The sequence below is a fragment of the Pecten maximus genome, chromosome 1 (assembly GCF_902652985.1).
Source record: "Pecten maximus chromosome 1, xPecMax1.1, whole genome shotgun sequence".
NCBI classification, from domain to species: Eukaryota; Metazoa; Mollusca; class Bivalvia; order Pectinida; family Pectinidae; genus Pecten; species Pecten maximus.
Genome location: NC_047015.1, coordinates 41,871,738 through 41,897,273, shown reverse-complemented (window position 1 = coordinate 41,897,273; position 25,536 = coordinate 41,871,738). Strand labels below are relative to the sequence as shown.

The 25,536-nt window shown below is 36.7% G+C and overlaps 1 protein-coding gene across 1 annotated transcript; it reads right to left on the bottom strand.

Moving 5' to 3' along the window:
• Positions 1-512: 512 nt before the first annotated feature.
• Positions 513-1,912, bottom strand: LOC117327656. Its single transcript, XM_033884775.1, has 3 exons — positions 1,784-1,912; positions 1,404-1,518; positions 513-937 (listed from the first exon to the last, which is right to left on the bottom strand). The coding sequence occupies exons 1-3, from the start codon at positions 1,849-1,851 to the stop codon at positions 800-802; spliced, it is 321 nt and encodes a 106-aa protein (XP_033740666.1). The 5' UTR covers positions 1,852-1,912; the 3' UTR covers positions 513-799.
• Between the last annotated feature and the right edge of the window lie 23,624 nt (positions 1,913-25,536).

Sequence of the window (25,536 nt, the reverse complement as noted above, 5' to 3'; positions counted from 1 at the left end):
ATTCTACTATTTCACCTACTTCAGTGTTGTTTTTTACACCATTTAGATTCGCTTTTGACATATTTTGTAATCATTCAGTTTATTCTGGTCATCTTGAAAGCAGATGACCATGGTTTGTCTAGTTTTTATTATTCAAAATCTACTAACAGCCAGGTAAAATTGGTGATCACTTCGGGAGAAAAGAATAATGACTTGTCAACAAAAGATGTATATGTTTTTGTACAAATGTTGACAAATCACCTTACGGTGTATCGTGTATGTACCTGGACTAATGGATGTACAAAATGACATTGTGCATTTTACTTACTGTCAGCATTCTTGATTTGTCGGGCAAGGTTTTTTTGTACCTTGACATCTTACATTTTTTTCAGATGGTATTAAAAAGTATGTATTAGCTTGAGTTTCAATTTTTACGTTAGTACTTTATTACTCAACGTCCAATTGATAATTAAAATTACATTTACAATCATGAACATAATATAATCTGAATTCAGATTATCTATACACGAAATAGTTCCATTATGATCCTTGATAGTACCGAACCTAGCGTCGCATTAAAGTGTATACTACATTTTCTGCTTATAGAGCGAGGAATCATCTATATACTCTTCAAAGAACATCATTCCCATCATGGCGTCACACTTCTTTGCTTTGTTATAGAGAGGTTCAAGTATAATTTTCAGCACGATTCCCTCGCGAAGACTTTGAAATAACATCTTTTTAAAGTCAATATTTTTCAGCAAGAGTGATCATACATATGTACTTCTATATCTGGGTCAGTTTCTGTTTCATGTTCCATTCATTTTAAAATGTCATCGCTATTAGTGGCAGCGTTATTGTCAACGTACTTTTTGGATAGATCCTCCATCGAAATTAGTCTCATAGATTCTACATTGGATTGTTGCCATTTGCGTATCCTGGAATTCAAAGCGCCACCCTAAAATAGAACAGACAAAAAACATCATAGCCGCTCTTGGTCGAGATTAATTAACTGAAGCATTGCTGTTTTAACTGATGTCACAAAATGAAGCCATGTTACTAAAATGAGAACAATAGAGTAGGGTAGTGCAGTGGCGACACCTGCCAGATCAATTGGGTCTCATCCGATTTCATCCCTCACTATGTCCCCCTTGTGCGCTTCCATCCGGGGCAACAAGGTAATTGGTATAAGGTGATATCATTTGTTTCTCAATCATTATTACATACAGCTCATACTGCCTGTGCTCCTAATACGGTTAGAAATAATTAAAACTAACTTTTGTGTTAGGGGTGTGCATTTTAAATTCATCTCCATATGTAATACATAACGAATGATATGTTTTGCACTTAAAGCGCCATTATTAGATATAGGGATTACAAACCATCCAATGGTATGAACCGTGTATCAGTACTGTGTAGCTCACCTTTCGTATATCCACTACATTCATCACAACTCCGAATATTATCCCCGTGACTGACAGGATTATTATCATAAGGAAAAAATACTGGTAGTGGTGGAGTGCCACATCTTTGTCTGTCCTGTTGATATAAACACTGACACATTAATTCATAAAAAAATTCTAAACCCTGGAAACTAATTGTCAATCACACAATATCAAGGGATTGTACAAAGCAGTTAGATAAGTTCAGGCTTGACGCAACCTAGTTGGCTGAATCTTGTAGGCGGTGAATAAGTAACTACCTGCCAAAGTGATGGGTCATCTTGACTTATGGTTTCAAAGGAAACTAGTTTCATAGTTCGTTTAAAATACTGACACATATAACGAGGAGAATGTATACTAACACATTGCCCCTCTGTAGTATATAACCACCAGCAATGAAGGTCAGCGCTGCTATCAAGTTCCTCACCATGAACACCAAACCACTAAGTGTCCCTACATACGAGGCAGGACACAAAACCACGATCAGCTGCCAAGTCATTATCTACAACCAAATCAGCACACCGAATGATTGTTTCTAATCCAGAGAAATTCCATCTAATTGACAATATTGTTTGATTATTAAGTACTTTCCGGAGGTCATTGTGTCATTAAGTCACAATGAAAATATTCAGGTTAATGCGTGAAATTCAATATGGATTTTCTTTACTTTACAATGTCTTATGAAGTATGTTGGGTTGTTATTTGATTTTTTTTATGCCTAACAGGGGTAGAGCACACGGCTAAACTATCATAACCTCAAACACATTATAATATGTAGGAGAGCGGGACATAAAGTTTGCAAATAATTGTGTCGTATAGAGACCACAAAATAGTGTATATCGCGGTAAGTAAGTAATGCCACGCACGTACCGTTATCATACCTTCACCTATTCCGTCAGCAATTGATATGGCAATAATGTTGACATTCTTACAGAATCCCAGTAAAGCAAAGAAAGACATCATCCATACTTGGAAAAATGTATGCATGATTCCGTCACTGTCAAGCTTATTCTGGAAGCAAAATGATAAGAAAAAGTATTAAATTAAACGTCAACATATGCAAAATATAACATGAGTTGTCGACCCTGAAAAGACAAGGATACTTAGACCATATGTTCCATAATGGTAAGCGTCTTCTGTGTCATCGACGCAACGACAATGTAAATCTAGGTCAAATCCAGGAAACATTCCTGAATAGAGCACCAGAGTTAGACAACATAATTAGTAGGCATATCAACAGGCTCCGAATAAGTCTGACCTCATATTCGCACTTATAAAATAAGACTGTGACGTCGGCCATAAAACTTTCCCGCGATCTTACAGCAGTATGACAGGGTAAATTCAGCAATATCAATTTATAACAGAATAACCGAAGATTTACCAGTAATGGGTACATATCAAGGTGCCTGATAGTGACATATACATGAGCAAACAGCAGGTATTTGACATAATTTCTATCATGCGTGGAGATTAATTAGTTCAAAGTTTGTTCAGTAACGTAAGTGTAAAATTGACAGCATTTAAAAACTAACTATACGGAAGTCGATACGTACCAGTATCAAACAGACAAGAGGAGTCAGTATGGAAACGAATGGAGCTATACCAGTAACACGACTTGCCTCGGACATCGTATACCCGTGTCGTACTTCCAAATAATCTCTGGAATTATATTATATATAGGATTATATATTTAAAAAGTATTATCTGACATTATATCCCCTTGGTCATCTCTTTTCAGGTTTTCAAATGTTTGACGTTAAAATAAACATTTCAAAGAATATTCAGAAAGAACATAAATAAACAAAATATATGGATGGGACCATTTTATAAAAGTAAGAGGTATATTTGGTTTTCAGGTTCCTTACGGTAAATTGACCTGCTTTACGATCCAACAAACAGTAGTGAAGCCTATAGCTGGCATAAATAGCCAGTAGGATCCCGGAAGTCCCCGTAACATACTGAATGTCTACAAGAAAAATATTACAATTGATGACAAAATAGTGTTTAAATTATGAAACGGAAATAGATATTGTGGATTTATGCTTCAAAAAGTTTTGAATTAAGATCTAAATTCATTCATGAAGAAACAAAAACAACGACAAAACTGTCTATAAATAATAATGATGATATTGACCATGGTACACTGAAAAACAAAGTATTCTTATGACCATTGCAAGAAATATGAACAAAATCTACAAGAAAATGAAATAGCTACGGCGTGCACAAAAATTACATAAAGGTATATGAACGTAGGTTCGCAAAAATGGAACGCAATACTATGTTCCTGTTTTCACCACAGAGCAAAATGCTTAATTATAGTAGTTTCTGCTAAGCATTAGTAAGGCACAACGGTACAAATTATGTCCTTGCATATGTGTAACCTTAATGTGATAATAATAATAATAATTGTTTTCTTGATTTAATGTATGTCCTGAACAGGGAGGAAATGGTTTATTCATTCGTGTACAATAAATCCGTCTGTAATTAGAACCAGAAGCAAATTGTTGACAATAGGTATATATATCAGGCTTATAACAATTAATCAATAAATATGTTTGTATTGTGAGGAAAAAAACAAAACCGCTACATGCTTTCCTACATAAAGCTTCAACAAGAATTGAAATCACACATTACTATAAGACAGTCCACAACAATGGCCCTTACAAATAATTTCTTATTTTCATTTTCCTCTGCTGCCACAGGTGGCTGTAGTTGAAGAAGGACAGCTAGTCCTACTGCACACAAAACCCCGAATCCACATGATACTGGGCCTGTAATGAAAGCAGTAAGCATTTTTAATAGTAAGACGTTATCATATGGCTAGCGTCACTAGATATTTCAGGATGAGATCATATTTGACCACCACATACAGCTATCTATTCATATTTGGTGCCATTCCTATCATTTTGACGGCCAAGTTGATCTTCGTATATGGATATATAAGATATTTCTCAAAACATTAGGCTGAAAATTCCACTTGGACATTGTATGATAAAAAAATAAAGGCCATTTATTAAAAGCTACAATGCAAATTTACATTTTGTCTATTGCAAATTCCGTGTGTAAGCCTGTTCAAGACCTTATCATAACCATTTCCTGTCTTCTTCCAAATTTTGGTCCATCGCTGACAACTACATGTAGCAAGACGAACCAGATGTAGTTTCATGTTAATAATCTGGCTTATGTTTTCTATATTTTTCACATTTTCTCCATGTCTAAAATAGTCTCACTTCTTTACTAAGAACACGTCATATTGTCCGGTCATGCAGAAAAAGCTGGTAAAAAATGCTGATTGACAGTGTTTCAAAAATAGATTAATAATGAATTACTTCCCCTTGGTATCATAACCATGACATTTGAAACATGACAAGCAATAATTGATCTTTAGAATATTGAAGTATCAAACAAATACGTGTACTGAATACATTTCAATGTATTTTTTAAATTTGCCGCTTACCCTATCACTGACGTCATCAAGTTCAAATACGGAACAGCCAAAATTTCCAGAAGGAATAATATAGTCCCTGATGACGTTATTAATAGCAAACACATAAGATGATTTTTGCACAATTTGGCATTATTTTTTATTTCATATACGTTTGTAGGTATCGTCAAATTGTTCACAATTGTATAATTTCTGATTGTTAAAATCGAAACTGTTTTTCTGCGCAATGATATACAGTTAACGTTTAGAAGTGATGCGGCTGAACGGGCATTGCACAGGACAGACTCGATTCCTCGGAAACACTTATGTTTCTATCGACTGGATTTACGTTATTTTAAGAAGAATATAAGCTCTTGAATTCTAAATGAAAGTCGTCTTCACAGTAGGGGAAAACGATTCCAAGGATATTTCGTTCGAAATAGATTCCAGTTTAACCGGTCACATCAGTGTCGCTAACTTAGCAGACGATTTTCAACTTCACAGGTTTCGATTTTGAAAGGTAGGCCTTTTACATCAGTGAATTACCACAAAACTAAAATCCAGTAGGCCTACACACACACAACCGGAAACCATGTCGATACTCCCGATATTTATACAAGATTTTATTTTAATAAATACTTTACTTTTAAAGCTGTCGTGTCTTGCATTTCTGAAAATTCGGAACGAGCCCCTGTGAGTGTGACGACATTGACAATTTGATCATATTTCGTATAGATCAAGAACGGCACTTGTGACTTTGCTTTATTTTTCGTTGTGGCTTCTGTAAATAAATGCTAGCATTCCAAAGCTCTCTAGGCCGAAAGTAACTGTCGGCTATTGTTTAGCCTACAGCATTTGGAGCTGTAATCCTACACTGACCGAATCACTGTAAATTGTAGTATACAGTCTCATGAATACAATTTGGTTTACTAACGACATATAGACAAATGCAACACAGAATGTAAATATAACTGTATAATGTACACCCTAATGTAACCATACCTAGCCATACAGCGGGTTGTAGGTCTATGACTGGAGTGATGTAATAATTAATACCCTCTCCGACATACCCGAACATAACGAGTGCCAGGGGGGTTAATGTGGCTTCTGGAAAACAATGGGAGACAACTCTGGCCTGCGTTACTGTGGATAAGAAATACAATTGGAATAAATTGCATAACATTTAGAAATATCGAATTATGAAAATACCATAGTGATTGTGTCAGATACTTGGTTTGAAATTATGCCGTAGTAATAACAGGAGCTAAACTGATCAAGTATATGCAAGCAACAAATTAGACAATCACTTCGTAACGTTAACCAATTAAAATACCCGTCACCATATTGCACAAACACTGTATGAAATGAGTCACAACACTTGGTAACATCGGTCTTGTCATACAGGTTCCTCCTGCCATACGGATGGTATAGAGGCAGCATATATGGATTGAATAGATTTTTTAATTTTCATTGCGGCTATGAATACCAGTAGCTAGCTACATATCCCGTGGCGCGCGGTAGCGCGCCTCGGAGGATATGTAGCTAGCTACTGGTATTCATAGCCGCAATGAAAATTAAAAAAAATCTATTCAATTCATATATTTACATAACCTTGATTTAAAAAATTTATATCGAGAAAACGAGAAATTTTATTAAAAAGAAAAATTTGTCATGTATACGACGAAACGCCAAATTATTAGAACAGCCGGGAGATCCCGCCTATGCATCACGCCATTGTTTTAATGTCGTTCCGCATTTCCCGGTCTTTTTTGTTTAATTTTGTATAAAACAAAAAGAAAGAAGTATTAAAGTAAAAATAATATTAAATACAATCATTCAATTCAAATCATATTATTTTATGTGAACAAATTGCAACAAAAACACAATATTTTCATAATTGAAAGGCGGACTATTTTTTTGATGGCGTATTAATATGACCCGATTAATCAGGTGATTTGCACGAGAGACAATGTTTTCATACGGTTTTCATAGTGTATTCATGGTCATATGTTTGTTGTTTTCACTTGGTATGTTCATATCAGCAAACCACATTAGGAATGTAAATATAAGCTTGACAACCGATGGGTTACGAGCATGCGTACATGTGGTAACACTTTCGGCATAGAAGCTGGCTAGCTCCTTTCGGCGGCCAAGACATCACTTATATAAAATAATATATACCTAAATATAGCATTTAAAAAGAGACATTTTTGTTTTTAACATCATTTATATCTATCTTGTTTTTAAACGGAACTACCTACCCACACCCCACATACATTATAATTTAAGGTGCAATTCTAAGCGTAATCACGTCTGTGATTTAGTCATTTGGGATATCAGTAACAGATGATCAGCGAATAGCAGGTATTGAAGGCACGTGAATCTGCTGTTCCACTTTAGTAAACACGTGTTGATCAATGTTACAAAATTTATAAAATAAAAAAGGCACGCATGTAAAATAAGATCTGGTACGAGACCAATGTATTCACTCTCTGATGGAATAGCTGGGGAAAATACAGATTAAGCAAGGGAAGTTTCTACACATTTTACAGGTAGTTACACTTTTCTGACTAAGAGGGACAAAGTACTTAAGATTGTAGATGTAGATGGAAATCACTGACCTATGTCGTCAAGAGGACAAGATAACGGGTAAATGAGGCTACCATATCTGGCTCCTATAATGCGAAAGCTGATATTCTGATGAAAACAAAAATTGGCAAAACGAAAACGTGCTTGAAAGAAAACCTTAACAGAATTCGGCACAAACTGAGAAAACTCACTCGAAATATTATCATATGTGACCAATACATGGAAATTTATCAAAATTTAAAAGAAAATGAAATAGCTACGGCGTTTACAAAAAGTACACATACGCACATTTACGTCGGTACAAACAACCAAATCCACGTCGTTGCTGTTGTGTGGCTAAAGTGCTACATTGGGCTACTATAATTACTTATTTATCATTATTTGGAACACAATTCTCAATTACTACATTTACGTCGTTATATATTATATATGTATCATTATCTTGTTTTTTCACATTTAAAAATGAATGAAAATCTGCTTTTTTTGTCAGGTCTCTGATATTTTATTGCGAAGACGATTACCACCTTAATGTCCTTCTTATAATGGTTTGGTTTGGTTTGTTTTGTTTAACGTCCTTTTAACAGCCAGGGTCATTTAAGGACGTGCCAGGTTCAGGAGGTGGAGGAAAGCCGGAGTACCCGGAGAAAAACCACCGGCCTACGGTCAGTACCTGGCAACTGCCCCACGTAGGTTTCGAACTCGCAGCCAAGAGGTGGAGGGCTAGTGATAAAGTGTCGGGACACCTTAACCACTCGGCAACCGCGGCCCCCTTTCTTATAATGGCTAGAGTTCATACGAGGGATGCAAATACAATATTACTGGTCATAGAAAACATTATAGATAACTTACACATACGTACTTCTTAGAGACCCATCTCCAAACGCTAGAAACCCATATCCAGTCACCATCAGTATGTACATGGTTGTTGTCACAGGAGGGTGAGACGATGCTCCTACAGCGAACAGAACAGAGCCGATCAGTACTATTGTACTAAAAAGGATCGCAGAACCTAAAAAAAAAAAACATTTTTCCTAAAGTTATCTACTCAGAAGACATAATTTCCACCAGGTGACGATATAATATAGGATGTAATGATTGTCTCTTTGGTATGAGATACGCTAAAAGGTGGCGCTACCGGTATTTGCCTTTACGAGTCCTTCAGGCGACAACAAACAGCACACGTATTTTTTTTTATTTTTTTTTTATTAATGGGATCAAAAAGGCTAGGTGATGAGTTTGTAGGATGTGTGCGAAATGTGTTTTTTGTTTTATTGTTTTTGATAATCATGATTGTTTTGAATAAACATAACAGTCAGTGCCGGTGTCGCTGTGAAATACAGTTGTTGTATTTGTGTTGTTTTGTAGAAGACAATGTTTTTAACTGTCTGTCGTATAGCGTACCGGTAGTTACAATTGTAGAACACTTGGGGTGTGTAAACCAGATAAACTGGAATCGACGGCGTCCACGAATGTGTTCACTATATCCATATATTTTAAAACGCTATGCATCAGTGAATAGCAAAATTATAACATAGTGGCACAAATGAAGAGGGGAAGATAATATTATGAATCGTGCCCTGACTGGGCCTCGAACTAACGATCAATGACACCCAATCGCCTATCCAGGAATTCATACAGATAATACCGCTGTGCCACATTGGCTTTCTCGATAAAAAAGTACGTTTTTAATAGCGTAGTGATGGTTGGCCCGATACTCTGACATGATCATAGTGACAAGTGGCTATTAGATATTATGAATACCTGGATCATAATATATATACATACATGGATGCGAATTGTACACATATTATAAATATTCATCGCCTAGCAAGAAATTCCCGCAGCTTATAACCGCGCCACATCCACGTTCTTAATAAAGAACGTTTCAATGGCGCAGTAATGGCCGGCCAGATACCCAGATATGATAATAGCGACAAATCGTCTATTAGACGAAATGAATACCTGGATCGCAATTTATATATATACATGGATATATATATATATCACAATACCACAGTTCCACAGAAAAGGGGTGTTTGTATGGATTCAATAAAAAAGACATTTTTTTATTAAATTTATTTAGAATATTATATAAATGAATAAACAAAAAATAATAAAAGAAATCAGTAAATAATTGCATATTCAACGGCAAATAAACATAGGAAACATAAGCGAGGTTGTACTTACGACCATTACCAAATCTGTCGATCACGACCCCCGATGGTAAACACACGGCGACTAACCTGTTATAATAATGACAGTTTTTAGATATCGTGATATGAAAAAAACACATAGATCTTAAATTCTTCTAGCAATATAGCTAGCGATGACTCCAGTGCGATGTATACAGGCCGAGGTAAGAAAAGTCGTAGTTCAGGCAAACACTTGTATTTTCGTCTGGCTTCATTTCGTTTGTGCCCTTATCATTGCTTGTATAATAGTTATTTTTTTATCCATTTCCGGGAAGAAAAATGTACAAAGTAAGTTAACGCCATAAGCATTCTAAATCAGAATATTCAACATAAGTGAGTTTTCAGTTGTAGAAAAATAACTAAATTTTAAAATTTGTTCGAGCTTTGTTATTTCAAAGAAGGGAAATGTTTTAGTAATATCAAATTCCAAACTAAATAGTCCCTTTTAGACGTAATTATATGTGGACACCAATTTACGAGAATTCCCCATACTTACATCCATCGTGTGGCGGAGAACAATAGATTATAGCGAACCTCTCCGAGTCCAAGACACACTTTACAGTTCGTCTGGTTCTTCGTGTTGTTATATTCGATGTATGGATTCTGTAAATAAAATAATGTTGGATTCAAATTTCTCGATTTCAATTTCTATTCAGGTTGACCTGTGTCATTTACTGATGGGTTTGACACGCTAAACTTTGAGTCTTTTTGTTCCAAAACAACCATATTACATAATAATTCGGTAATATATTTGGTCATTAATCTAAACTGCGTAATACAAATGATTCTTCTCTTCAGTGTTAAGAAGACCCAAAGTATTGGAGTCCGAATGCGGGTAAGTAATGAAAAAGACATCAACAAATTGTAGTTTATTGCTATTAGCTTAATAATTTACACTCACAAATCTTAAATGCTGACAAGTGAAAAATATCCTATTTTTTTTATCATAATTATATATATATATATAAAATTAAAGTTTAGATTGTTTTTTAATATCGGTTAAATATTTGAACAAACAACATACAATACTGTAAACAAACGCGGCCGCTATTTTTGGATAATTTGATTGGTTAATTTTTGCATTGAATGTAATTTTTGCGCGTGCACAGAATATAGAGTCACTAATGAAGGGAGTCTTTGTTCTTCGCCAATTTTGGTTACAAACATTTAAATTTTAAAAACCAATTTAACAACTCACTCACTTTCTTATTAATTTGTATTTACATTATACTGCGTACTTTGGCTTGGGTATACGTTCAACATGCCTTGCACTTCATAATTGTTTGGTGACGAACCCGATTCATTGTCTCAAGGTATCGACACAAGTGTAGGAGTTGTGACCTCAGTCGTATAGCCATAAACCCAGGTTCTAGTTAGACTCAGCGCGGGGAGCTACCACCTAACTAACGAAATGCACGTGTGCTGTAATTTATAGAAAATGCGACAGCCAATGACAGGCGAGTTTAGAAATACACCAATCAGCACACGGCTACTTGATTTAGCTACCCCGGAAATATACCCGCGTATAAACAAACATGGATGACACGAGTGACAGTTAAACACGTCCCAACGGCACCAACGAATATAAAGAACTAAGGTATCCACGTTCACGCAATCACTGGCTCGCCGATCTACACACATCAAGGTATTCACTTTCACACATCCATCAATATAATATAGGCCTATATTCATGCACACCGTACAAACATGCTCAACTTCCACACAAGAATGATTCAATTCTTATTTGATAATTAGAGTGCATATCTCTTTAGATATACAATGCATTAATCTCCTATTACATTACCAGACGTAATTAGTAGGTCTGTATTCATGCCTGTATTCAGGATATTATCGTGTCACCCTTAACAGTAAGTTATATATATATTGTCACTCAAATGACTAACGCTGAATGCCAACGATGTAGTTACGTTCAAATATGCTAGTCGTCATTTGTCAATGTTTAATGTTGTTTTTACCATAATAAATGATTATAAATCTAGTATCCAGTCCAGTTAAGGACGCTTCACGCACAGTAGCTTAATGATAACTGATGAAAGGGAAGTTCGAAGAATATCATTGTTTTATATTTATTTCTATCAATTAATACCTATTCAGATAATAAACTTGTTGATTATTTGTTATGATTTCTTACACAATAAGATATTGGTTTATATTTCTGAAATTGTCAATTTTGCATATTTTTAGCGGCATTTCACTATAGGTCATATTCTTACACCCCAACAGATGTAACGCAACAAACTGGATTTCAGAACAGGTAAGTTCTTTCTTCAAATAGTTTTTACTGTGGTAGAAACAGTTCACAGAATCCTGTAGTTGTTGTATATGGTGCTTCGTTCATTATCGTTAGATATTTTTCAAAAATTGATTTGTAACTTTTGAAAAATAACTAATTCGGGTGAGAGAAATACTATATACAACATTTACTCCTGTGCAACGTTCATATATTGTACGATATTTTGTCATTCCAGCCTACCATAGAACCGTTTCAAACTATATACCTGTTTGTAATTAACTCAAAGATGACCAGTTAATATCATTTCACCAGTGTGCGCTAGACATATCTCTGATTGATGTGCTATTTTTGAGACAAAAACGCACATATTGGCATTTCATTGAAAATGCTATATTTACATTCTGTGTTACATTTGTCTATATGTCGTTAGTAAACCAAATTGTATTCATGAGACTGTATACAACAATTTACAGTGACTCGGTCAGTGTAGGAATACAGCTCCATGTGTTGTAGGTTAAACAATGGCCGCCAGTTACTTTCGGTCTAGAGAGCCTTGGAATGCTAGCATTTATTTACAGGAGCCACAACGAAAAATAAAGCAACATCACAAGTTATGAGAGTATCATTTTATAATTAGAAAAAATGTAGTCAATACGAAATTACTATCAGTGCCATTCTTGATCTATACGAAATATGATCAAATTGTCAATGTCGTCACATTCACTAGGGGCTCGCACCGAATTTTCAGAAATGCAAGACACGACAACAATAAAATTAAAGTATTTATAAAAAAAAATCTTGTATAAATATCGGGAGTATCGACATAGATTCCGGTTGACTATGTGTAGGCCTATTGAATTTTAGTTTTGTGGTTATTATATCAAAGGCCTACCGCACAAAATCGAACCCCTGTGAAGTTGAAAATCGTCTGCTAGGCTAAGTTAGCGACACTGAGTTGACCAGTTAGACTGGAATCTATTTCGAACGAAATATCCTTGAAATCGTTTTCCGCTACTGTGAATACGACTTTCATTTAGAATCTAAACGCTGATATTCTTCTTAAAATAACGTAAATCCAGTCGATAGAAACATAAGTGTTTCCGAGGAATCGAGTCTGTCCTGGGCAATGCCCATTTAAAGCCGCATCACTTCTAAATGCTAACTGTATATCATTGCGCAGAAAAAACGGTTTCGATTTTAAACAATCAGAAATGCAATTGTGAACAATTTGACGATACCTACAAGCGTATATGAAATAAAAACTAAAGCTAAATTTGACAAAAACGATCGTATGTGCTTGCTATTAATAACGTCATCAGGGACTATATTATTCCTTCGGGAAATTTCGACTGTTCCGGTATTTGAACCTGATGACGTCAGTGATAAGGTAAGCGGCAAATTTAAACGCGTCATAACCTACAGTAAATAAAAAATCTTTATGAATGTAAATATAAGCATAGAAACATTTATCTGTCAACCAAATTGTATTCATATCGACTGTATACTACCATTTGGTAACAGTTCAATGATGAAGTATACAATTTTCTCAGGTTGAAAAATATGAGTTGCTATTCCTTAAAAGCCGTCTTGCTTCAGATGAAAATCTGCATATAGGTGACATTTATCCTCGTAAAGGGGGTTTATTACTTTCTTTCCATTGCGATATCTATTGTGGTATCACGTCATGGTAAGGTGATTTCAATGTCAGCGAGCGCTTGGTACTTAACGTTATAGAATAGTTAGAGTACGAGCAAAAATGCTGTTGTATATTGCAGTCTAGACAAAATTCATCTAGCTCTTTTTTGTGTGTAAATTTATGAAAGCAGCATACTTACAAAACTACTGGCCATTTCCTTTTGTAGGGCGATTGGAATTTGCATAAAATAGTAAACTCCAAAAACCATTAAACTGTTGCAAAATAACACGCCATATCGCCAACATGCTACAAAAAAATGTTAACAACGCGTTAAACACTTCCAATAAATGACATTTTCAGTCATTATATGATTATGTACAATGTACACTCTTCAAATAAAAAAACATCTCAATGCAGTTATTTAATATGTACATGGCAATTCAAATAATCAACTTAGTACCTGGAAAAGGCCAAATATACCGTTGGTATTAAAATCTTTCGGACCCGGATTAGTGATTATTTCTGTCTAAGCTATATATAGTGTTAAGCTTTGAACACAACATTATGAACAACACTTCTTATATCATGTGCAGGTTTCGTAAATGTCATGTTACATATACGGATTATGAGGAATCTGTTGAAACATTGTGGAGGTTGATAAAAGTTTAATTGAAACCTAGTATTGGTTCGTTTACACATCACCAACCATTGGAAAAAACGGGCTTACAACAACTGGTAAGTCTGTCGGTATAACATGCCAGTCAGGTGTATCAAGCTGGAGTGTCAAGTCATGGCATGATGACACTATGAGTCTGACTATGTTTTGTATGTATGACTTTGTCTTTTTACGTAAGGACTAATTACATATCCGCGAAGGACACAAGACCAGACCCGTAAAAAAGCTCAGTTACATTGAACTGGTTTTTACTACAGTTCTACAGACTATTAAAATAATCACATCCTTTTATCACTGTATGTTCTCTATAAAACTGGCATATTGGGAGTATAGTACTTAAGTGTATTAACCTAGCAATTAAAACTACCCTAGATTCTATCGAAGAGATTTGATTTGATTTTTTTATTTAACAACTTACATGATGGTATGAACACAGTTGACAATTACATAAAACCTTAGAACAGTATTTTGACTGAAATTTGAAATGTTCTGTGATGTTAATACGTGGTACGAAGTACGTAAGAAATTAAAGGAAACAACCCTGTAACATGAAAATACATTATTGAAATTGAAACGTATACCTGTAAAACGTAATCAATAAACACCATATTTGACCGTCTCAGCAGCCAAAAAAAAAAAAAAAAAATTGCTGATGCATCAAGTTTGTCTGTGTCACATGTTGCAACTATACGAAAGGTGTTATACATTGTATAGATCGAGGATCAGGCATGAATTTCCCATTATATAAGAATAATGATGGAAGCTTTATTGATTTTTTTCATTTTTGTGAGCTTTTTGGTTATGAACTGATCAGCGCCAGTTTGGACCGCATCAATAAAACCAAAAGTCGGTCATGTATGTGAACACGTGCCATGAAATGTGCGATAGATCATAAATAGTGCAATTTTCGTTACCTTAATGTTGATATGATTCGTTTGTAAAGAAAAAGTCTAATTTAGTGCGAAGAAATTATGTTCATTTGATATGAAACAATCGACAAAGCAAGCAACTGTTTATACTATGACGTCACAGGTTGACCCTTGGCGAGGAACCACATTCCTCAACAGCCATTCACTATCGCTGTTATGTAGGACTAATTGGCAGTGTTTACTTAAAAGTGTCACATTTTGAGTTTGGAAAGTTGGGATATGTTTCCGTCAAACATTTTATTGAAACTGGCGTGATAGGTACGAGTTGCGGTCGATTTGTTCGCATTGTTTGAATCATATTGTATATCAACGTAAGTGTCAGCTAATTGTTCTGTGTGTGTGTGTGTCACATTTGTGCTGCAAATTGTTTTTTTCGTGTTGAGCGTCGTTTACTGTAATTGTTAACACTATAGATGATAATGATGATATACAATACATGTACCTGATACTGATCAATGTTTTCATATTTCAACTTTTGGTCGAGTAAAACATGTTTGTCGCTCCCTACAATTCACATAGAATCAATCAATCACAACACAGGTAGATTATATTACACGTTTGAAAAAAAGAAAATTGATGGAATGGTTTTATCAAATGGCAAAATATGGTAGCCATATGATAATGACATAATTTATAATGAAGTAAATCGAAAACTCTCAACCGACAACGTATCAGTAAATTTAAATAAGTTATAATATCTCAATTACCTTATGTAACCAAGTAAAACACCTTCAAGCTTAATAACTGATATGTGAATAATATTCAACCACATCATATTGATGACAGAATTTAGCAAATATCAATATATAAATAATAAAATTATGATTTTCTATCGAAAACAGCAGAAATATATCCACCGAAGACTACTGTAAAACAAAGCTCCTCAGCAAACATAATAATACCGTGAAACAGAAATCCTAACCAAACATAATATTACCGTGAAACAGAAATCCTAACCAAACATAATAATACCGTGAAACAGAAATCCTAACCAAACATAATAATACCGTGAAACAGAAATCCTAACCAAACATAATAATACCGTGAAATAGAAATCCTAACCAAACATAATAATACCGTGAAATAGAAATCCTAACCAAACATAATAATATCGTGAAATAGAGATCATCACCAAACATAATAATACCGTGAAATAGAAATCCTAACAAAACAATAATACCGTGAAACAGAAATCCTCACCAAACATAATAATACCGGGAAATAGATATCCTCAGCAAACATAGTGATACCGTGAAACAGAAATCCTCACCAAACATAATAATACCGTTAAGCAGAGATCCCCATCAAACATGGTATTACCGTAAATAGTGATCCTCACTAAACATGATACTTGCGTATAGCAGAGATCATCAGCGATCCTCATTTGAGATAACAACAGTAAACGACATAATTACAATAAAGCGAATACATATAAAATTACACCAATAAACATGGATAGATGAGGCGGAGGTTATCATAAACTTTTTACTACCTTACCTGTCATCGTCCGTCTCTCTGTGTTCTCGCGAACGTGTTCGTTTCTTGATTAACTTTTAAATGAAGATCCACACCCGACTCAAAACTACGATATGTATGTCAATCATGTAGTCATCACTGAGAGCAGCCGACAACACCAGACTAGTAGCGTGATGTATCCGCCAATAGGGAATTTTACACGTCAAAACCACTCTCGTGCACCTGTGTATTTACGGATGCAATAAAGACAGAAACAATTTTTCATACCAATACGAATGGGGTTATTCTTTGCAACGGAACACAAAATAAGAGTTACACATTTTTTGCGTATTATGCATATACACATGTGACTGAATAATTAGATGATTTTACTTGCCGACATAAATCGAGGTTAATATCGCACGTTGCAATAACCACAAATATGTACGCATATAGATGTAGCTATCTAAACACAAATCATGCAAATTGTGTAAAGAATTATCATCTCTTTGTTGTGGTAGACTGCAAAAATGATACTTTCGGAGATTAAGAGCGACGTATAAACATCTGATTGTCTAAGAATGTAAAATATATATCTTTTTAACTTAATACATAATATATATAGAAGCAGGCGTGTACTGTGAATTGACGATTCAAGATTCTTTCTGTATCGCTCAGACAGAGGGGGGGGGGTTCCAGTTAGCGTTTCCTTGATTATGCTGAATTGCATGCAATACATTCGGTGGGGCTATTGTAAAGGTTTGTATTTCTTCAGTACATGATTTATGGTGAAATAGTAATTTCTATATAGTATATGGTTATTGAACTCTACATTTTATAGACTAATCAATGTGCTCGCTATGTTGCGCAAGTACAATGATATCGTGCACATGCGTCAAAGCGCAATAAAATGATATATAACATATAATATATATAATATAGGCATCTAATAGTAAGGAACACTGTCTAGAGGAACCTGTAGTAAATCATCAGAGGAGGAATTACTCAAACCAAGAAGATCAGAATGATAATCAATGTCATGGATACAGCTCGAGCCCAGAGTTTTATAGTTATGCACAGGTTAACCAGTCAGGTAATAGGCAGATGGGAAACACGAGGTACCACTACCAGGAATCAGAAACTAATTGGAATTATCAAACTGAGGAACCTGGAAGGGAAGTGAGTATGGCTCCTCGAGGAGATGACCCACACTTGCTGTAAGATATAGAGGACATAACACAGGCAGGACAGCAGAGGCTAAGCCAACATTTGCTAAACCAGATATCTATGACGGTAAGACCAGTTGGACAGAATACCTGGCACATTTCAACCTGGTGTCGAAGATCAACAGGTGGTCAACTGATGCGAAGGCATTGAGGCTCGCTTCATGCATGACAGGACCCGCTCTTAGTATATTCAGGGGACCTAAAAGAAGAACACTTGACTGATTTTGACCTGCTTGTACCAGTACTCACAGCCAAGTTTGAGCCCAAGAACCAGAGTGAGATGTACAGAGCACAGGCTGAGGCGAGAATACGAAAAATCAAGGAACCGTTGGTAACCTTAGCACAAGATATCAAGTGGTTAGTCAGATTAGGATACCCGACTGCACCAGCCGAGATCAGGGATAATTTAGGGTATAAATACTTTCGCAGCGCGATATATGTTGATGACATTATATTTGCTGACACCTTCGAACAACATTTGGAGCGACTTGATACGATACTGGAAAAGATTGAACAAGCTGGTTTGAAAATTTCACCTAAGAAATGTAATTTGTTTCAAAAGGAAGTAAAGTTTCTAGGTCACATGGTCAAGGAGGAAGGAATCTCACCAGATCCTGCAAAGACTGAAATGGTTGATACCTGGCCGAAACCAAAATGTGTCAAGGAAGTACGTAGCTTCCTGGGAACCGTCGGCTATTATCGAAAATTTATCAAGGGATTTGTTTCTATAGCCAAGCCATTGAATAGGCTTACCGAGAAGAAGGTCAAGTTCGAATGGACGGAGGAATGTCACCACGCATTTACACAACTAAAGAGGGCACTCGTTACCTCCCCTGTTCTTGTATACCCGAATGCGGATAGGTCGTACGTGTTAGACACAGATGCTAGTGGGTTTGGTATTGGAGGAGTGTTATCGCAGATACAGGAAGATGGTGAACATCCTATATGTTATTTCAGCCGTACCTTGTCGAGAACGGAAAGGCAATATTGCGTGACCAGGAGAGAGCTGCTAGCAGTGGTTGACTCGGTCAAACACTTCCATCACTACCTGTATGAGGCCGAGTTCGTGGTACGTACTGACCATGGGGCACTAAATCGGATAAGGAGGTTCAAGAACCCAGAAGGACAATTAGCTAGGTGGCTGGACGTGTTAGACACCTATAACTATCAAATCCAACACAGACCTGGGAGGGTACACGCTAATGCTGATGGATTGTCACTGTAGTTTCTGTAAGAAGTTACCTGAGGATTAATCAAATATGGGGGGAGAAGACAAAGAGGCGAAACCATATGAGGAAGGGGGGGGGGGGGGGGGGGCAACATAAGGAAACTGAGCGTGGTCCAACCCGTGGATTGGTTTCAAGGACCTACCGCACAAGAGTGGTGGAAAGACAGAAAACTGACCAAGCTCTAAAGCACATGTGGGAGTGGAAAAGGAGCAGAAAGCGTCCAACATGGCAGGAAGTATCCTCCATGGTAAGAGAAGTCAAGTGTTGTTGGTCTTAATGGAACCGGGTAGAGTTAAGGGAAGGAATACTATATAGAATTTGGGTAACAGAAGGCACAGGAGAGGAAGTTTGGCAGGCAATAGTACCTAAAGTATGGATTCGTGAGGTGATGCAGAGTCTCCACAAGGGAGTTGGAGCAGGACACCTAGGCCTAACCAAGACACTTGCCCGTGTTAGGGACCGATTTTACTGGGCCGGCATAACTCAGATAACTCAGATGATACGGCGGTATATTGATAGTTGTACAGAATATCAAGCTCGTAAACAACCCAGAAGGAGCAGCCGTGGAAAAACCAGTACATGGTAGGGGCACCGATGGAGAGAATAGCCTTAGATATCATGGTAAACTTCCAGGAATCTCCAAAAGGAAATCGCTACGTATTAGTTGTGACTGACTACTTCGACCGTTGGGCGGAAGATTACCCGTTACCAAACCAAGAGGCCTCGACCGTGGCAAAAGTATGGGTAAAGGAGGTTATATCCAGATTTGGAGTCCCACGTCAAATACACTCAGACCAAGGCCGACAGTTTGAATCCAATCTGTTTAGGGACTATGTCAAAAGCTCGGAATGGAGAAGACAAGAACCACTCCTTACCACCCCCAGAGGGATGGCCTAGTCGAACGTCTAAATAGAACTATAGAAGACATGTTGAGTAAAGTTATCAGTAGGGGAAAAAAGGATAGGGAAGAACTACTCCCATTAGTGATGTATGCATATCGCTCGTCTGTACAGGAAAGTACTGAGGAAAGTCCAGTCATGATGATGTTAGGACGAGAGGTAGAGCTCCCTATCGATTTGTTGTATGGGAGACCACCACATGATAGTACCGACCAGCAACCGACTACTTCGGCATATGTCCAAGATATGTTGAACCGCATGTGGAAGGTTCACGACCATGCGCGAGACAAGATGAGGGTGATGAGTGACAGACAAAAATAATATTACGACCTCAAGTCCTCAGATAGCACATATGTAGAGGGAGATGTAGTCTGGGTGCATGAAAACAAACAGTATGGGGGAACGTGAAAACTAGCCAGACCATGGGAGGGACCTTATACTATAACGAAGAAGTTATCGGACGTGATGTACTGCAAAAGAAAGGGACCTCAAGCCAAAACCAGGGTTGTAAACATTAGAAGGTTAAAACCCTACCGGGGGGAAACGAAAAGATGGTTTGTGTCAAGATCAGACAGAGTATTGAGACCGTAAACACCATTAGGACCATAGTGCATGATAACCAAAGAGTATGGTTAGGTAAAGATGTACTTCATTTATATGTTACAGAGGCAGAATGTTCCGTTACCAGCAACATGAATACACATGTGAGAATGTCCTGTATCAGTGTGAGGAGTGTGGCGGGAGATTCCATACCAAACAGAGGTTAAACCACCACCGTAGGAATTACCATGGCCCCAGAATTAGCTGCACACAGTGTAGTTATACGACCACTCAGGCGCGGATCATAGGAGGATCCACCAGCGGGAAAGACAGAACAGAGCTAGTCCCCGACCTGTTGTAAAGTCCACTGTGCAGTTTCCACCACCTGTAAAGACTGAGAACACCCCTACCCAGCAGCGCTTACTACAACAAAGTCACTCCCCGCAGATTTCACCCCTGATGTCGGAGTGTGAGGAATCACCGCAGGTAACCCTTGGTGAGGAAATGGAGTTACATGAGACCCTCGCAGAGGCCATGGGGTGGACCCATTACGAGAGTGTGGACGATGACAGTGAAAGGACAGTGACCCTAGACAACAAGGCAAGAGTGGAGGAGGCATCTTTACCATCCGGATCGCCCACCATGCCAGAAGCAGCCAGCCACTCAGCGGAGACGACCCCGCCACCCTTGGCAGAGATGGCCATGGAAGGGATTAGGTCACCATCAGAGCAGCAGAGGGGAACCGTGTCAACAGCGGCGACCGTGGGAGGAACCGCGGAGACCACCTCGAGACCTGAGAGTATCCCAACGGAGACACTGGACTACTTGGCAGAGGACCCACGTTTCTTCTTCCTGGGAGCGCCGAGTACCATCTTGCAGGGGAACACGGCTCAACTGATGAGGAAGACCCGTATGGCCGCCAGGAAGAAGAGGCAGCTTAGGAGACACTTCGTTCCGTTGGGGTACCTCAGCGTGAAGAGGGAGGAAGTCGCCACACTGCCTGACGAGACCACGTACAGACTGATAGACTACTGGACGCGGGATCCTGAATGCAAGAGAATGAGAGAGTGTTCCACCCAGACAGAATGAGGTATGAGTAGGTATATATGTATTGAAAGACTAGTATGTATGGATTTAGTGAGTAAGAGAGAGAAGAGGATCATAATATATTGAGAAATTTTAGGGTTAAAATAGGAAGTGTATATAAACAGTAGTTAGCAATTATACGCATGTATCTACAGTATGTAGTGGAATGTAAGAGATCGTGGTGGATGGACGTTGAGTGTTTAGAGCCCGTGCTACCAGTAGTGTACATATGTAAATATTTATGTAAATAATCTGTATATCCAATTTAGGTCATAGAACATGTTAATGCTTAAATAGTAACCTACAATAATAGGCTATAGTCATGTAACGTATATATAAGGGTAGCATTAAGGAAATTTATTTATCAGTATTATACCTAATATTAATGTGAATCCATATAGCTCTATTAGTAATTAACGAGAATTTTGTAAGGTTATTAATAATACGTACCATTACTTTAACCATGTACATTGGCTGAGAAGGTGATAGGAATTATTAAGCCAACACTGATGTAGAAATAATATCATGCTAGTATACTTGCTATATATATAATTGTTCGCGATGGTGAAGTGATGATAAGTATACAGGTACTTATACCTGCATTATTATTAAAGTGAATATGTTATTACTAGTCAAAATTTATATGAGGTATCTATAGTTAAGCTAAAAGCTTTGTTATTTAAACTTTATCATTTATGTTTTGTCCAAATGATATAGTTTTATGGACCGGAAGTTGTCATTTATATAACTAACCAATCAAACTATTGTCCCGACACGTGAATTTATTCGCGGGACATAGGCCCGATTTCGGGACATCCAGACTTAAAACATCAGTCACGTCTCAGCAGCCAGAGAGATCGGTAGGTTTATTTCAGGTTCAGAACCGCTAACCAGGTTCGAGCGTGACCCTCTAGTTTTCCTAGGGAACATTTCCTATCGTCTGTCATATATTGTAGAACTATATTTAACAGGGATTCCCCTGATTTACGTCATTACATTATCTAGGTCAATTTTACGCACATCTATTTACGTTTACTATCGTGGTAAGCTAGTGCTTTTACCAGTGTAAAGCGGTATTATTGGATGTGTTACGTAAGTGAATTCAAGTTTATACTGAAATATATGTAATCTAAGTAATGTGACATATCTATAGAAGTGAGTTTGGGAGATTATTCATTGAGTAGATAACTTATTTTATCCATCATCACATTGGTCTGTGGTGTTCACAGTCAGCATATAACTACCTGTATGTTAATAAATACTTTATTGAACTGTTTATTCTGGCCTTTGTTGTAACTGTCCCTGAGTGGTGCAATAATATATAAATCCGTATACAGAGCCTTGACTATTAGAGGCAGAAGATTAACTCGCTAACCAGGAGTTAAACTCTGGTACCAAGAGTTGTGGTCTGTTAACCAGGACCTTTTGGATACCCTTATTTATTGTAAGGAGGTGAAGTCTATCAGACCGGTAGACCCGACCACGTTACAATACTTATTTGGATTTCGTTACATACAGTGAATTATTAAAATTGCTGACAAGGAAAGGTGAAAGTTCAGGTCATCCTCAGATGAGTTTCCTAGATACATAACACGTTTAAGAGATATCTGTATATTCAGATGAAACATTAGATGATTTGGCTGTTGTTGTCTCCTGCAATTTATGAAGACTACATGGTGATTATTCCTATCATTCCACTGACTCGGGTGTAAAAGAGTTGAGCCATTTTAGTATATCCAGAGAGACGAACGATGACAGGTAAGGTATTCAATGCATTTGTGCTATCGGCTATGGGCCTAGGATTTTCTTGGATACATTGTATATGAAATGTTGAAATTTATACTTAACGATAAAAGCGGAAATAAATACATTATATAGATCAACCACAATCCATTAAGAATATGGTTATTTAAGGATTGTACCTCATTTTGACTGCGTATACGGTAGTATGCCCGCAGTTGGCAACGAACATTTCTTATGGTCGTAGCGTTCACGTAAATCGAAGGTAATATGAAAACCGAGTCGCTAAGGAAACTTTCTACAGTGTCATCACACTGAAATGTCATACCATAACGAAGTAGCCTGATACACTAGTTAGTTGCGTTATACTGACAAAACGCTGTTAGCACGTATGTATCCAATGTTGGAGTTAAACAATATACGAAAAGATTAGACAGAAATAACTTCAAATCCTAGTCCGTAATTTTTTTTACCCAGGATACGTTAGACTTTTAGTAGGTTAACGTTTGATGTATAGAAATTATTATGGCCAGCTACATTTAATCACTTTTTTTCTGATTACTGCTCGTTTTCTTTTTTGCGTTGCCGTTTTAAAAAATATCCTTCAAATCTAATCATGTCATTATGAAACAGTAATAAATTAAAAATGCCTAATGCCTATGTAACACGGGCGTCTATATTTTTTATAGCACGTTGGCGTTATGGCGATTTGATTTGCAACAGTTTCGTGAATTTTGGAGTTTACTATTTTATGCAAATCCCAACTGCCACTACAAAATGAAATGACCAATAGCTATGTAAGTATGCTAATTCGACATCATTACAATCGGTAAATAATAGACGTATACGCTCCACACAAGACTTACAAGATGATATTTTCTAGATTGCTAGTTCTGTAATTATTCTGGAATGCTAAGTAAACAGGGCTCGTTGACACGGATACCAACAAACCATTGGAAAATACTACAATAGACATCGTAAAACATCTTTACGAGGCATAATGTTAACTACAGCTGTACCTATAGTCTTTTTCATCTGAAGCGCGTCGTCGGTTTTAAAGGAAATAAAACTTTTCCAACTAGAACAAATTTTATGAAGTGATTCAATGAAACACGGTAACATACTTTTATACTGAATGACTTCCGACCATGAACGACTGACTACACAAAGATTTCATCCGTACAATTGTTAAAAGTTTCATGTATAAAGAATCAGAATTGCTTTAAATATGATAGGTATATAGTATGCAATGGTTCTCCGGTACGATGGAATGACAAGCTGTGTATAATATCGAAGTCACATGTAGAGTGGCGGTGGCATGTGATATTTCTTCACTCGAGTAACGTTTGAAAAATAACCAGCGAGAGTATACAACCACCACAGGTTCACAGGTTTGAGTGATTTGGTTCTACAACAATAAAAACATATTTTTTTGGATGAATTGAGCTATTCTACACCCAAGTGAGTTTTGTTTGTTATATCATTTAACGATAAGTCCGATAATTGAAATGCCGTTAAATAATTTTCAAAACCGACAAAAATAGTTATCACAATAAAAAAAAAATGTGAACTACTTTTTGTGTGTTATTATCTAAGTCATTTCGGACAATGTTTATCGTGACAGCCAATTCAAACACATAATACAAAACTTGAAATGATTGATTTATGTCTTTGAGTTGAATGTTACTCATTGAATGTGGTAGAAACACAGTTACCCTTTTATAAATGACACGCATCGTATTGTACGCAAATTCATATAGAGAATATCTTCTGAAAAGTAATAAATACGCAACTCAGTGTCGTATCTGACACAATGATATCTTGTTGACATGCATAAACAGACTATTAAATGTATGTGATGTAAAAATCATCGAAAATATACGGTGGTTGATTTGTGCCATATCGTTATTTCGTCTTTTCTCCCCGAAAAGACGAAATTTAACAAACCTTAATTCTCGTATTTTCGTCTTTTCGCCCCGAATTAAAGTTTGTTAATTGAAAGAACGAGAATTTAAATATTTCATTTTCATTTCAAATAACGAAATGGCACAAATCAGCCACCGTAAAAATATCTCGATTATATGTCGATTCCATGAGATGATCAATCGAGTCTAGACAATTTTAATGAAGTGTAAAACATTTCCATGGCAAGGCTAAGGATTTGGTCAAGTGATCATCCCTTCTGATTTTGCTTGTTTGATTTTCGTTTTTTCTATTTGTGACGTTCCCGGAACGTCAAC